This window comes from Protomyctophum parallelum (genome assembly GCF_964188405.1).
Source record: "Protomyctophum parallelum genome assembly, chromosome: 2".
NCBI classification, from domain to species: domain Eukaryota; kingdom Metazoa; phylum Chordata; class Actinopteri; order Myctophiformes; family Myctophidae; genus Protomyctophum; species Protomyctophum parallelum.
The window spans coordinates 21,117,720-21,133,452 of record NC_139699.1 but is presented as its reverse complement, the minus strand read 5'-3'; the positions used below and the strand labels follow the sequence as shown (position 1 = coordinate 21,133,452).

The following is a 15,733-nucleotide window of genomic DNA, read 5'->3' as shown; positions in this document are numbered from 1 at the left end:
TTTTAAGTCAAGCTGACTGGAATCAGACCTCATCAAACATGACATCAGTCTTGTATGTGGACTGAATCTGAATCCATGAAATCTCCCAGGTTGATGCATCAGATATGGCGGCCGTTGCATCAATATTCTAACATTTATTCCAAAAGCCCTGGCTATTCTATTAGGAGAATTTAGAATGTGACCAGTGCTTTTGGGTAAGTATGGCAAAGCACCAAGTTTGCCATGTTAAAGAATAATGAGAATTGCGTAACTGGGCACACACTTATGAGGCTCAAGAGCTTAAGCTATATTTACAGTGTTTTATGGAAAGAAGAAAAAACAAAAAACATGTTAACCTTTTATTTTGTATTTGTGTTCTGGTCTGTGTCACTGTAGCAATGAATCCTGTATACATCACCTTAGGGCGATCATTTTCCATACTTCATGCTTTTCAAATGCATATATTCTGTTTGTGTCCGACCGAGCATAGGCAGAGACACGCCCCGCTTGGCCAGACCTTGTTGTCAATGTCAAAAACTGTCAAAGATGGCAGCGCCCTATGACAGATACGCTAGTTGCGTACGCCTGACAGATACATTGGCAGCGTTACTTTATTGTAGAAATAGTTTTATAGTTTATGCGCTTTTCTTTGATATGATTTGATCGCAGTGTTCTAATAAATAAATCGTTTGTTTATCGTGGGTCCGTCTCCATTTATTTATGCCCTCGTCGGGTGCTATGCTATGCTATTACAGTAAGATGAAAGGTTAACATTTGCCTTTGTTTCTTCGTCTGCATCTCAGCAGAGCAGACAAGAAAAACATCAGTCAATCACAACATCAGCAGCAAAGCAGCAACACACACGCTACGGCTACACACATTACATAAACACACATGCACACACAGGACGTAGACGTAAGGATAAAATCATATCATGACATGTGCACACTTTTCGTTCTGTGACAACAACAAAACAACAAAAAAACATGCACACATAGGACGTAAACAATCATATGACATGAGCACACTTTTCGTTCTGTGACAACAAAACAACAAAAAAGTGTAGTGTACAGTTGCACGCGTTACAAGGCTTACCTTCTCTCGGGACAAATGTTGGCATTTATTAATATTATTATTATTACGCTCCTCTCGGCGACGGCTATGCTACTCTGACCTACTGAGCAGCATACCTAGCCAATAAGAGGGTTCCTTGAAATGAGCCAATCAGTGTGTTTCTTTTGGTGGCCAATCAGAGGCAGGCGGGCCAGGCGGGGCGTGTCTCTGCCTATGCTCGGACACAAACGGAATATACACTTTTCAAATTACTTACTATAGTAATTCAAACTCCCACACACTGTCTTCAAATGCAAAAATAATAATAAAGAAATGTAATTTAAATAAAAAATGAATAATGGGAAACCCATTCAAATTCTATTAATGCATTTGAAGACAATATGCAGACGTTGTGTACATTGATCGGAACTTTAGTCTTCTCTTGCGCAACTTTGGAGGTGTGCAAATGTCTTGTTTAAGATCCTTACTTTGCATCATCTCATGCCTAATGGCCTACTAGTGCTGATAGCTAAGGGCTAGAGTGATGCTGGGCAATAAGGGCAGAAATCCAACAATAGGTGTGTCTCAGCTCTTGTTGAGACCCCAGAGTGGGTTCAGGATGCCACTGCTCAGTGGATCGTCTCCTGTATCCTGGCACTGTAGACCTTGGCTTTCAGCCGGTTGCAGGAAACTCTTCTTACTAACCCGTCTTTCCCTGCCCCTTTCCTCCATGGAGAAGGCTGCAGGTGTCATGGAGGCCAGCAGCTCCAGGGATGAAGGATCCGGGGCAGAAGAGAGAGGAGGTGACTTGAAGTTGGGCAATGCCTTTGGGATCGCTTGCTGGCTGGCCGTAGGAGAAGATGGTGGGGAGGCATTATTCATGTCAATGGGTAGTGGGGAATTTACTTTCATTGGGGAACTGGTTGGGGAGGAGGGGAGCTGGGACGGCTGGACGCCCCCTACCAGAGACAGGCCAGGTAGCATGGTGGAGACCTGTTCTTCCAGGGCACAAGGGGCACCAGCATCTATGGAAAGATCTGTAGCAACAGGGGGCCGGATGCCAAGTGTATCACCGGTGGCTAGGATGCTGCTGATAGGCATGTCTCCTGCGAGGACAATGTCCTGCTGTGACTCCCGACTGGAGTAAGGCTGCGTGGCTACAGAGTTGGTGGTCTTGCCGCAGGGGACGTTAGTAACACCGTGCCGCTGGAGGACCTGCTCTGCTCCACAGGGGACGTTAGTGACACCGTGCCGCTGGAGGACCTGCTCTGCTCCACAGGGGACGTTAGTGACACCGTGCCGCTGGAGGACCTGCTCTGCTCCACAGGGGACGTTAGTGACACCGTGCCTCTGGAGGACCTGCTCTGCTCCACAGGGGACGTTAGTGACACCGTGCCGCTGGAGGACCTGCTCTGCTCCACAGGGGACGTTAGTGACACCGTGCCGCTGGAGGACCTGCTCTGCTCCACAGGGGACGTTGGTGACACCGTGCCTCTGGAGGACGTGCTCTGCTCCACAGGGGACGTTAGTGACACCGTGCCGCTGGAGGACCTGCTCTGCTCCACAGGGGACGTTGGTGACACCGTGCCTCTGGAGGACGTGCTCTGCTCCACAGGGGACGTTAGTGACACCGTGCCGCTGGAGGACCTGCTCTGCTCCACAGGGGACGTTAGTGACACCGTGCCGCTGGAGGACGTGCTCTGCGTGCTTCAGAACGGCCTCATAGCAGAACTTTAGGTGGAGCTTTTCTTGCAGCATGTTCTTCCTTTGCCGTCTCATTTTTGTCACCAGAAAAGACAGGTCTGGCATTCCATGCCCAGCCTCCAGCTCCTGCAAGGCTGCATAGAGTAGGCAGAAGGCCCCAGTGCGTCCCACACCCGAGCTGCAGTGCACCACTATGGGCATGTGTGAGGGCGTCTGGGGGAGGTAGTGTCCATGAACCTTCTGAATGAAACGTAGCAGGTTACCTGAACTGTCGGGTAGACCCAGTTCAGGCCAAGAGGTGAACTGGAGGTGGACGACGGTGCGTCTCAGGCTCTGGTCATCACACTGGAGGCTGAACATGCGCTCCACGTGGGCGGGTGCAGTCTTCTGTGTTGTCAGCGTGAGTGTGATCGGTCCCTGAGAGAGCTGCTGACCGCACTCTGTCGGAAAGTAGTGCGGAACTTTTCCGTTGTCCAGTTCCTGTTCTGACACCAGCATGACCACCAGTGACACCTTCTGTTCGTATACCATCAGCCAGAAGTCTGCTGCCGTGTTAGCAAGAGGAGCCTGTGATGTGATGAGCCGCGGACAGTACGGCGACAGCTCCTCCACATAGCTGGCGTTGATGTAGTCGTCTTTGCCCGAGCGCAGCACCACGCGGTTGAAGTCATAGGGCATGATGTCTTGGTGACGGTTCTTCGTAGTGTAACAGCGGGCGATTGCGATGGACAGCTGCTGGGCATCTTTCTCCTGCTGGTCATGGAGCTCTTTCCAACGGGCGTCCAGCACGGACAGACCTCTCTCATTTTCCGAGGGGTGTTCAAGGGATTCAACCTGGGCCCTGTAACATTCTAGTTCATCATGGAGGTGGGCAACGCTCTTTGGGCCTTCGTAGGGGTCACTCTGGATTGATATTAAGATGCCTTTAGCGCTCTTCTTGCGCTGCTCCCCATCCTGAGGGTCGGCTTTGATGGGTTGCAGGACATTAGTGGAGGGCTTGGCACCTCTGGGTTGGCTTTCAGGACTAGAGAAGATGTCATATCTACTGGAGTTGTGGTGCGGGAATTGGGAGACGGAAGGAGAGAAAGCAAAAGCAGAAGTCAATGGAAGTGAAGCTGCACCTCCTGGGGTGGGAGCTGGACATGATCTCTGCCGAGAGGTCAGTCCCAGAGAGGTGAGGGAAGGAAACGGAGAGGGTGAGGGTGGTGTGGTGTTGGGCAGTTGGGTCACTGGGGGATCTCCAGGAGAGCACCGGATGATGTGTTGTGTAGGAGAGACCTGTGGACCATGGGTGCCCATGGTGGTAGGTTGCTGCAGGGCACCCGGTGGACCGCTAGTCCATGGTGCAGCAGCAGGGTTCATAGTGGAGGCTTGGGGTTGCTGTGAATATGTCATGGGTAGGGGAGCCTGATGATGCAGCTGGGCCACAACCCGAGGAGCTAGTGTCTGCTGAGGAATCAGAAGACGCCCCAGTGGGTAGTTCATTGCTGCTGGCTGTAGAAGCTGGGGTTGACTGAACATTTGCATGGGCTGTTGGGGCATGGGTTGTATGACTACAGACCTGGTCAATTGACCAGGTTGGGGGTGATGTGATGACAGTGAGTTGGATGGCAGGAGCATGGAACTCCATGGCAGGTGCCCCTGACTGCTAGGGCCAATACGAGTATTTTGTGGAAGGCTTTTCCCCCATCTAGGCAGCAATGGCTTATTATGTGTTATGTAAGAATTCTGTGAGAGTGGGGGGAAAACCTGACCTGTGGGTGGCACTGGCTGTCTGTGACCGGATGCCATTTGCTCTCCTGGAATCATTTGAACCATGTGTGGTAACTTCTGGCTTGCAGAGTGCATGTAAGGTTGAGATACAGGTGGCATGACCTGTGAAGTGGGAGGTACCTGAGGGATGACAATGTGTGATAGCACCTTGCCCTGATGTGGCCTTGGCATGGAGTCTGGCATCATCAACATGTGGGGATGTTGCAGGGGGAGGTGTTGTGACTGATAGCCTCTGAGTATTTGAGACTGTAGCTGGTAACCATGTTGAGGATATGGCTGAGGTTGAATGCTTGGGAATGCTTGCTGATACTGGGGAAGCATACCTGGTCTTTGTTGTAGAGGCATGCGATGAAGTGTGGAGCCCTGTTGGGCCTGGACAGGGGTTTGAGGAACAGAGGGGGCAGCTTGGTATCCCTGGGGAGGCTGTCGTTCTGCGCCTTGGGGGTACTGTATGAACACCTCATCCTGCTGCATGAATGGGGGGTATACTGGCCTTGATGGTGGTGGTACAGTGTAGCCGGAGGAGGCTGTAGGTGGCACAGGGAGGAGAGAAGATTGAGTGTAATTGGAATTAAAAGTCTGGATGGGATCAACTGCAGTGGTGGAGGGTCGGACAAGAGCAGAGGCCACTGAAGGAAAACAATGACCATGGACACTATTCCCTGGTGCACTAGGCCAGGGTTGTGTGATGTGTTCAGATGTGTAGACGTGGCCGACACCTGGGGATAGGAAGGTCTGTGGGTTGGCTATACGAGCACCAGTGGTTGGAAGGGAGGGGGGTTCAGGGGGGAGGCTGTGAAGCTCCTCTGGAAGGTGTCCTTCCTCCAGTGTCTGGATGGTTGTGTTGAGCTTTGCCAACTCTGGGTCGTCCTGGCTGAAAACGAAAACTTTGGGCTGCAGTGAGGGCTTAGGCCTGATGGGCCGTGGTGAAGGCTTTTTCGGCGCATCCGTGTCCAGGCTGGCTTTCCGTTTCTCTGTTCTGGCTGTACAGGGTGTTTTGACCTTCTGCAACAGGCACACTGCCTTGGCCTCTAGGTCTTCATAGAACTCCTTACCTTCCTGCGATATTTTTATCAGGTCATCGTAGGATTCATAAGAGGCCACCAGTGTTTGGATGGTGGTGTTCCACTGCTGCTTTGTCTGACAAAGGCCTTTGCGGACTGATGCAAATTGGACATTTGTCTCAGTTAGGGCCTTCAGGATGTTCACCTGGGCTGCCAGATTTTGGTCGATGTACAGCTTCACTTGGTCATGCTTTTTTAGCTGCTCCTCAAACACATGCTTCATGTCTGCTCGTTCCGTCGTGACCAGTGTAGAAGTAATGTCATCCTGCTGGATTAGTTCACGGAGCTGTTTCTCCAGTGAACCCCTCTGATCTCGCATCTCCTGCACCTTCCCAAGGATCCGCTTCATGCCTTGGATCACTGCTACATCCGCTTCGGTGAGCTGTGGCTTGGGGAGGGAATCTCTCAGGCCATCCAGTGGTCCTCGCAGCAGACGCAGGTTGCTGATGTGTAGGTTTGTGGCACGGTGGAGCTCTGTATTGGTGAGGCTGGCCTTGTTGTGAACCTCCGTGAACTTATCCAGGTCCCTGTGGATCTCAGCCAGAGCTTGAGCCTTGGCTGGCGGGTGCAATTCTGCTTGCCTATTAGCCTCACCTTCCGCCAGCACATCCTGGATCTCCTTCAGGACGGCCTCCACGTTGACGGAGAGACTCGAGAGGTCTTTCATGGACTGGACCAGGCTCTTGCTGATGTCTGGCCTGACACTGAGAGCAGCGCACTTTTCCATCAAAACGGTAGGTATTTGGTTGTACATGTCCAGGTTGTCCTCTGATGCTGGCTCGAGCCCCAGTGAGTCCATAAATTGCTCTAAGCTGTCATTATTGCTTTCTATCTTGGCTATGATGTCACGTAGCAGCTTCGCCTTCTCCTCGCTGTAAAGAGACGAAGCCTCGTGGACTACCATCGGCACTAGCTTATCGAACAGGTCGGGTCCTGTGACACTGGGATCAGTAGGGTTGACTGGCAGGGCCTTCACCAGGCAGGCACGTTTGACTGACCCCAGTGTCTCCAAAGAAGGAACTGTCTCATGATAGATGAATTCGTTGTCTTTCTTAGCAGAGTTGAACTTGCCCTCAATATCATCCATGGAAACTCTCAAGGCCTCATTAACAATGTCTGGCTGACCCTTAGCCAGCTTGATGGCGTCATGTAGTTTGCTTAAAGAGCTTTTCAGGTAGGACAACCGCTCTCCATGGTTCTGCTGTTCCTCAGCTTGTTTCCCCATGTGGAGATGTGCAATAGCAGCAAAGTAATATACCTTCACGTGGAGCAATTTCCTCCAGACGTTCTGGCTTTTGCCCAGCATGGAGGCAGTCTCCGAGTTTTCCAGGATCCTGCAGGCTTCCTTATAGAAATCCATAACCTGTGCACTGATGCGTGCCACCAGGAGGCTATTTGTGTTGCCCAACATGGACTTCTCCAGGAGACACTCCTGAGCCTGGCCCAGCATGAGACTGATGTTTAGCTTGAGGATATGGACACTCATGTCCACGCTGAAGTTGTGGCTAAAGTGGTCGCTTAGGTAAGTGAAAGCCCCAGCTGAGCATTGGAAGTGTGTGCATGAAACTTGCATCCCCTCCTCAGACACCCTACTATCCATAGCTCCCAACATGGAATGCAGGGCACCTATGTTGTACAGCACACAGGCTTGCTCATAGCGGACGTCATCATGGGTGACAGTCTTTCCAGAGGTCTCTTTCCATGAAACCGGCACAGCAGCCTCCTGGCCCGGTTCCAGAGGCACGCGGCTTTGGAGGAAATGCAGTTGACCAAAGTACTTCCTCAGTGTGTTGCATCCCTTAGAATCCCTGGTCACATTCACCGCACTCTGTCGTAGTGCTTTCAGCTCATTCAGCTGCTCAGTATAATTGTCTGGATTCTCACCGTAGTTCTTTAGGATAAACTGATGGACAGATTGGCTAAACTGGAACTCCCCGGCCTCTTTCAGGTTAAAATGGAACATCGGCATGCGGGAAACCGCCTCCATTTCGGCTGATTTACACGGTGTGTCAATATTGATAACGGACCGGCATCCGCATAGGCTTGGTTGCTTCTCTCAAAGAATCTTCAAACTATTTTGTGTGTGTTCCAATTTATACATCGACAGTCATTTATGACATATCTATAAATTGTGACTCCATATTTGGTATTCAGCCTGATCTGATTACCATACACTTCCATTATAACGTATATAAGTTAAAGGTAAGGGATGTTTTCGCAAAAAATAAATAATAATAATAATAGGCTAATAATAAATGAAAAAGTAGAGAGATAATATTTTCTGTAATTAATTAGCAATATAGAGTGTTTATTCAGTAACAGGGATCTCCACATCTCTCTCTCTCCAGATCTTTAATGAATAGAAAATAAATTTGACATTTTAGCCTGTTATTATTACAGTTTTAGTTCCTTTTAGTTCCTGTGTGTGTGCGTGCGTTGACAGCGTTTGTGCGTTCGTGCATGCTTTTATCCTATTTTGTATAATATGCAGTACAATGAAAACCCTCCCGGTGAGTTTTGTTCTTAAAGCCCTTCGAGACACAGAGTATAATATGTTCACTGAAACCTCATCTTTAAGAAACACCGTGCCTTAAGTCCTTGCTCAGCTAAATTATCTCTCTCACTCCAAAAAATCCATAAAATAAACAGGAATATGCGATGGAAAGAACAGAATACCATGGCTCTGAGTGGATCTGCTGTGAGGTACAACGGCTCCGTGCTTGGAAATACCCTATAACTGGAGCTCTCTGCCCATCTTTATAATGTCTTCCGTCTCTGGAACCATTGTTGGATCATTCTTTAAGAGGAGAGGAGAGGAGAGGAGAGGAGAGGAGAGGAGAGGAGAGGAGAGGAGAGGAAAGGAGAGTGGGATGGTTACAGGGCTCGCGGGGAGTGGAATGAGTGTATAGGCGAGGGGAGGAGGGGAGGGGAGGACATGAGAGGAGATGTCTGTCTCTCCCCATCTCTCAAAGCTGTGAGAGAGAGAGAGAGAGAGAGAGGTTAGAGCCTCAGATACATGATCATATGACTACAGAAATAAAGCGTGTAGCGATGTGGGTTGGACAAATAACCTGTAAGAATAGTAGCATAAAATGTATATTGCAAAAATCGGTCTAATGGATGCACTATAACAGGCCACTTTGAAAATAATTGTGGTGGATCTTCTTCCTCGGTTTTCACACCCATCGGTCCAGCTGTGCCTGAGATTAGCTGCTCACAGACAGACAGACAGACAGACAGACTGACTGACTGACTGACTGACTGACTGACTGACTGACTGACTTACTCACTCCTAGGAGCGAAGACATACCTCGCCTGTGGCCATTGCGGCCTTGGGGATAGCAACAACGTTAACCATTGTTTGGGCCCTGCTCAACACTCAATCTCAATTTACGCAGCTTTATATATTTAGATAGACCCCTAGGTCTATCCTACGGGGCCCAGCACCCCCTAGCCATGCTGTCATCAAATATATCTTCTAATGCATGCATCCATTACTCTGAGCCTCTCTTCCAACTCTGAATATCAAGTGGATCTCTGTAGTCGGAGGCAGGAATAGAGACTAATGACTAAGACTCTGCTGCCAGTTTGCCTAAATGTGTTTTAGTAGAAAAGCATCAATCACAATAGACTCTTTTGTCTCCCGCGGTGAATGTCCCCTTCATATACGTGCATGATTTAAAAAAAAAACACAGTGGTGTCACTGTGGGCTTTCCATCTTAGTAAGAGGTGGACGTGAGCACTATATCCACAGCCATCCACAGTCTGGCAAACGGCACTGTTCAAAATGTTCTTATGCGTGGTCTGTGCGGTGGACGGGCGTTACTCCGGAAGAATAATAAGGTTACTCCGGAAGAATAATAATAAAGTGTGACAATAACTATAGTGGTTGCCCTTTGGGCAACCACTATAGTTTCCAATGTTTAATAATAAACATCTGAAACAACATTATAGTTACTCCACCGCAACCTGAACACGATCATTCATCGGCACAATAACGGCAGCAATAACAATAACGCCCACTCGCGCACACCGACGCATGCACGCACGCACACACGCACGCACGCACTAACTAGGCTTTACAGGAAAACTATAACTCAATGACAACATACTGTATTGTGTGCTTAGAAAACTGACTGAAATTATAACTCACACAAACAGTATTGCAGAGCAGAGTCTATTGTTTTTTGGGTGGGAGGGTGGAATGACAAATCTAACTATTTGAAAGGAAACAGAAAGGAATAATGTATCTTAATCATCTCCATGCTTAATTACTATTAACAGATAGATTGTACCGTAAGCTTTGCTTCTCGTCTCTTGTGTTTTCATCAGTTTCATCAGTTTCCTACCCCACCATGTACACAATACAAGGACAATGATGTCCTTGACTTTCTCATTGCTTCTCTTTTATTTGACATTATTAATCTCGAGTCCTACATATTGTTGTGGCCTGAACTGCCAGACTGAATTGTTTGGTGTTTCCATTTTTTCTTGGCACTCACTGCCATTCTTCATTGTTCTGTAGAAACAAGTGCAGACCTAAGAAAATCAACTTGACTTTGTATTTATTATGTACCATCTAGTCTGTTTAGTGTTTAATGAGGAAGAGCATTGGAATATTTCACGTTTTAACGTCCATTTGTTCATAGCCTATACCTCCACATTTCTCATGGGGAATGTGTGTGTGTGTGTGTGTGTGTGTGTGTGTGTGTGTGTGTGTGTGTGTGTGTGTGTGTGTGTGTGTGTGTGTGTGTGTGCGCGCGCGTGCGTGCGTGCGTGCGTACGTAGGATAGCTAATGCAAAATGCCAATTCTATCGATAATTCGGCAACATTTGAAATTCGGTCACATCTTGGTGAGTTTGGGGGGTTATAGTGTGCTTCCACTCCCCTCGAGACAGCGAAGAGAAGTCAATGCTGGACAGAATGTTATGGGTGGGATCAAGAAAAGAAACATCTTGCAAAATTCAACTAAATTCTATAGGTGAGAACAGAGTTCGCCCCAACATTATTAGTACAACTCTCGAACATCCACATGAACCTCTACACTGAAAGAATATATATTCAAAGATTTGCGCCACATTTTCCCGTAGCAGATCTACAAGCTCATAGCGTGGCACTCTGTGCCATGCTATGAGCTTGTAGATATGCTATTTTTCAATAGCTATATAACATAATGCTTAAAACACCAAAAGGGGTTCCTGTCCTGAATGGGTTGAAGGCATTCAGAGATGAGGAGCTGGAACATCATGATATAGAATTGCAGCATGATGCTAAATCTCTCTCTAGGTCGTCCTCAGACGAGCCTTCCATCGTCGCTTCCAGTCATCCCTGTTCTCCATACATCCGTCCAGCTCGTAGGTGTTTTGCGCTCCTGCATCATTCTTGAGTACATCCACATTTCTTAGTAATGGGACATCCTTGTGACCGGTGCCCATGTGTTGGTTCCCACAGCACCAGTTTGCTGGCTGGGTGTATTTGACAGTGTCCTATGAGTCTCATTCTCCTGGCTGCTATTTTGTCGCTCACCCTGAATATTCCTGTATACAGATTCTCATTGGTAACATGTGTACTCTTGCTGATGTTGAGCACTGAACGTAACATTCTGGTGTAGCACCCGTCTAGAGCCTTCTGCAGAGTTTGATTTGTCTGGTAGGAGTTCCATACACTGGCCAACTGGCCATGCCATTCAGGGCCCTCCATGCAAGTGCCTTCCTCACTTTTAGATCTTGCTCTGTTGAGTTGACCCATGAGCAGTGCCAAATGTTGTTGTGAGAGGTGGATGTTCCGTTTGGATGTCATAGGACGGTGATCGCCTCAGTTTTCTTCTTGGCATTCAGCCAAAGGCCAACCTTGGCACACTGTACCTGGATAATGTTGAAGAATACAATATAGCTTGGTTTGCGGAGTCATAATATATGTTTCTGATTGTGTTTAATTGTGCCGGTTTATTGTGAATACCCTTTTTCCTATTGCAGTCAAGCTTATTTTAATGCACTACAACCGTGGAGCTGTTCATTCAATTAAAAATCACACCAAAAGTGCATGCGTCTACACTTTTGTCTTCAATGTTTGTGTTTACGCAATGTTTGTGTGCACACAAACACTCAAAGCTGGCCATTCATTGTCAATGGCATTCAATGTTTGTGTTAGGACAATGTTTGTGTTTACACAAACCCTCAAAGCTGGACATAGGATGGGGCTAGCACCCCTCTTTCACTTAGTCTCGGACTGATGTGGTGTAATGACATCCCTGCTACAACATATTATTAGCTAACTAATATAACCATTAAGGTGTCTTATGATTATTCATCATCATACTATTAATATGGTTGTTTATATCTAACCCTTACCAATCACTTATTGTACTTATACTGTATAATACATTATAAAATATAAATATAAAGAAAACTTTTTTGTCCAATACATTTGACATAAAATGGAAAGTGGCACACCGGAAGTCAGTTTACAACAATAAAAACATTACATAAAATTCACAATGCATTAAAATATTATATAAAATGCATTCCCATAAGGCAGCAACAGTGATCATGGGCTGTGGGGATTAGGTGGTGAAACTATTTTAAAAAATGTCTAATTTAAAATGTCCACAGCAGTTGGCACAAACAAAGTTTTGAATTAAACCCTTGTTCTTTTGCTAATTTCACTCTAAGCCTCCTGTCTAATGGTAACAAGTCAAATTTAGGGCGAAGATGGTGGGTAGAATGATTATGATATTTGGTAGCTTGTAAGAGCGTGTGTGTGTGTGTGTGTGTCTCTCTCTCTCTCTCTCTCTCTCTCTCTCTCTGTGTGTGCGTGTGTCCTTCAGGAACTAAACATACATCAATAGGCACGACAGAAATGGGTTGTGCCACGTGTTCTCCACTGCAAGGTAAGCTGGTATGGTTTCTACGCTACACAGGACGTAAGTGGGTTAGAGTATAGTCGCTGATAGCAAATGGGTTAACGACGTACGTCTCTGTTAAAATGGAGACAGAAGTAGGTTAGCTGTAAGTAGCTATTATGATTCTACACACTTGGAAAATACCACTATAGGCCACATCAACTACACACAGAGCACACACACTTGTTGTTCCAGATTCCAGAGATGGAGCTGTCATTGTTGCCACCAAACAGAATAACGCAAAGCCATTCTTTCTGAGTTTGTCGAGACGCTGGAATAAAGTGGAACATGCCTGTGATGAGGTTTGACGATTAATGATAACTGACAACATTTGAGAGATGAGAGATTGTGCTGAGAGATTGTGCTGATGCACCAACATTTTTGCCCAAACTTTTAAAGCTAAGTTTGTTTTAACTGGCACATTCACTTAACCAGTGAGGGAATCCAATGATAGGTTTGCATGATCCTGTTGAAATTAATATTAAAAAAGGTTATGCGACAGCCAAACTCCGTCCATACCTGTAGTTTACGACACGTTCATGCACCTTCATCGAAAAGGGAACCACAGGAATGCACAGAGCCTATAATAAATGAATGAGGGCAGATTCACATTTAAGCCGTTTTGATTGATCAGCTCATGTTTTGAGAACAATTAGCCCTTTGCTAAATCCCACCCCAATAAGCGATTGTCCTATGCAGGTCAAGCTTTCGCCATCTCATAGCTGTCAATCATGTGTCAAAATGTGTTGTTGAACATATACGTGGCTTAATGTCGAGAAAGTTACACGACTGACCCACCCAGGTGATGTCAAAATACGCAGTAGTCGCTAAAAGTTGATTTCTCCCTCTGTCATTTCTTCGTATTTGTAGTTTATTGAAATAATGTCATTTACATTTGCCCAGTGCATAGCCTACTGCAGGCCTAGTTGACTAGATTTAGAAGACATTTTGAAGCCTTTGCTACTGAAATGATGGATTATTTGGAGAAATCCCATAATTTAACATGCATCTCTATGGGGGAGAAGGACAGCTTGTCCTGTCTTCTCGCTGCTAACGTGCCTACAAGGACGGGTTGGGGAGGGACTTAGCGAAGGGCTAATTGATTGATTGTTCACATTAAAGACTGCCAGATCAGGCAGTAGATGACTCTTTGAGTCCCGTACCAAATAGACATCGCCGGCCATCAAATTATTGATTTATGACAAAAACAAAACAATCGCTATGAATTCAAGGCTTCATGTAATTGATAGGAAATAAGTCATTTCTTGGGTTAACCATTTTTCGTGTTCATTTGAACAATGGTATAGATATGGTGAGCATGGTGGATTTCACACTGAGGTCCCTCTGGAATTTGATTGTTGTGGACACACACACACACACACACACACACACACACACACACACACACACACACACACACACACACACACATGCGTGCAGAGATATTTCACAAATATGTCATAATGATGACATCAGGGATTTCCATATATGCACATTTTTGGATTTATAGATACGAATGACTCCACACCGGTCACTGCGCCCCCTCAGTTTATCAGCGATACGTGCCAGATCTCGTCATTTATCGACCTCGCTTTGATTCAGAGAGCTGATTCGTCGACACTTCTGGTAACACTGTGCTGTTCCGTTCTTCTCCAGGGCTCATGGGCGACAGCGTCTCGAACGGGACTAAGGCCTCCTCCTCGTGTGCCTACTCGCTGCAGGGGGACAGCACCTCTGACGGGACTCTCTGTGAAAAGGCTCTGCCGTCGGACCCCCAACTGTTCCAGGATCAGTTCGACGAGGTGGTCACGGAGCTCACAGAGAGAGACATGACCGACCCCGCGCTGGCCGACGCCCTGACCCGACTGAGAGACGTGTTGGTGTACAACGCCCCCGGGGGCAAGAGGAACCGAGGCCTGTCCGTGATCGGCTCGCTGAGGAAGCTCGTCCCGCCCGCCCAGCTCACCCAGGATGCCGTGCGGCGAGCGTTGCTGGTCGGCTGGTGCATAGAGCTCCTCCAGGCGTTCTTCCTGGTGGCCGACGACATCATGGACAGGTCCGTGACCCGCCGGGGACAGCCCTGCTGGCACCAGAAGGACGGCGTCGGTCTGGACGCCGTCAATGACGTGTTCCTGCTGGAGCACGCCATCTACAGGCTGCTGAGGAGACACTGCCGGGAGCAGCGCTACTACGTCCACCTCCTGGAGCTATTCACGGAGACCTCCTTCAAGACGGCGCTGGGCCAATCGTTGGACCTGATGACGGCGGCTCCTCCCGGACAGACAGACCTCAGCAGGTTCACCATGGAGAGGTACAAGGCCATCGCCAAATACAAGACGGCCTTCTACTCCTTCTACCTGCCGGTGGCTGCCGCAATGCACATGGCGGGAATGGAGAGCGAAGAGAAGCACAGCGACGCCAGACGCATTCTGCTGGAGATGGGCGAGTTCTTCCAGATACAGGACGACTACCTGGACTGCTACGGAGACCCGGCCGTCACCGGGAAGGTCGGGACGGACATCCAGGATAACAAATGCAGCTGGCTGGTGGCCACGGCCCTGCAGGGGGCGATGACGACCCCGGAGCAGAGAGCGGAGCTGGAGGCGTGCTACGGCCGCCGCGACGACGCCAGTGTGGCGAGGGTGAAGCGTCTGTACGCCGAGCTGCAGATGTCGTCTCTCTACCGCGAACACGAGGAGCAGAGTTACCGACGGCTGCAGAAGCTCATCGCCCAACACGCCCACAACCTTCCTCACGACGTCTTCCTCGACTTTGCCAAGAAAATCTACAAGAGGAACAAGTGATTTGAAGATTGTCGACATAACAGTACAGTGCATTTTACACTGATCCAATCTGAACGCATACAGCATACTCATACTAAGGGTTAGTTCAGATTTTTGGACTTAATTACTTAAACAATATTACATGAGAGGGTGTTCATTATCGTCATTAATGCATGCCTGTGGTTCCGAAGGGTATTGCAGAAGTGGCTTGTATATTTTGAATAATTGTGAAAATGTGGCCAAAAATCATTGAATATATATTCTTTCAGAGCGAACATTTCTAACTCAAATCTTTGTTTCTGGGGGGTCCTTGGAACAAGATATTTTCAGATGGGGGGCCGCGGCCAAATACAGATAATTCTGGGGGTTCTTGACATGAAAATGGTTGAGCACCACTCACATACGTAGAAACTTTCTGAAAACTGAAAAAGACACTACTGAAAGTAGAATTGGCCTCAGGTCTAAACTAATAATA

General features: G+C 47.7%; 2 protein-coding genes across 2 annotated transcripts; one reads left to right on the top strand and one right to left on the bottom strand.

The window, feature by feature from the left end:
- Positions 1-1,617: 1,617 nt before the first annotated feature.
- Positions 1,618-7,560, bottom strand: LOC310854553 (tyrosine-protein phosphatase non-receptor type 23-like; the record flags this gene model as incomplete). The annotated part of the gene is made up of 4 exons (XM_083759232.1): positions 1,618-2,247; positions 2,728-4,182; positions 4,833-5,036; positions 5,218-7,560. The coding sequence occupies 4 exons, from the start codon at positions 7,558-7,560 to the stop codon at positions 1,618-1,620; spliced, it is 4,632 nt and encodes a 1,543-aa protein (XP_083615358.1).
- A 6,576-nt stretch (positions 7,561-14,136) lies between these two features.
- Positions 14,137-15,279, top strand: LOC310854552 (farnesyl pyrophosphate synthase-like; the record flags this gene model as incomplete). Its single annotated transcript, XM_083759231.1, has 1 exon — positions 14,137-15,279. The coding sequence occupies one exon, from the start codon at positions 14,137-14,139 to the stop codon at positions 15,277-15,279; it is 1,143 nt and encodes a 380-aa protein (XP_083615357.1).
- Between the last annotated feature and the right edge of the window lie 454 nt (positions 15,280-15,733).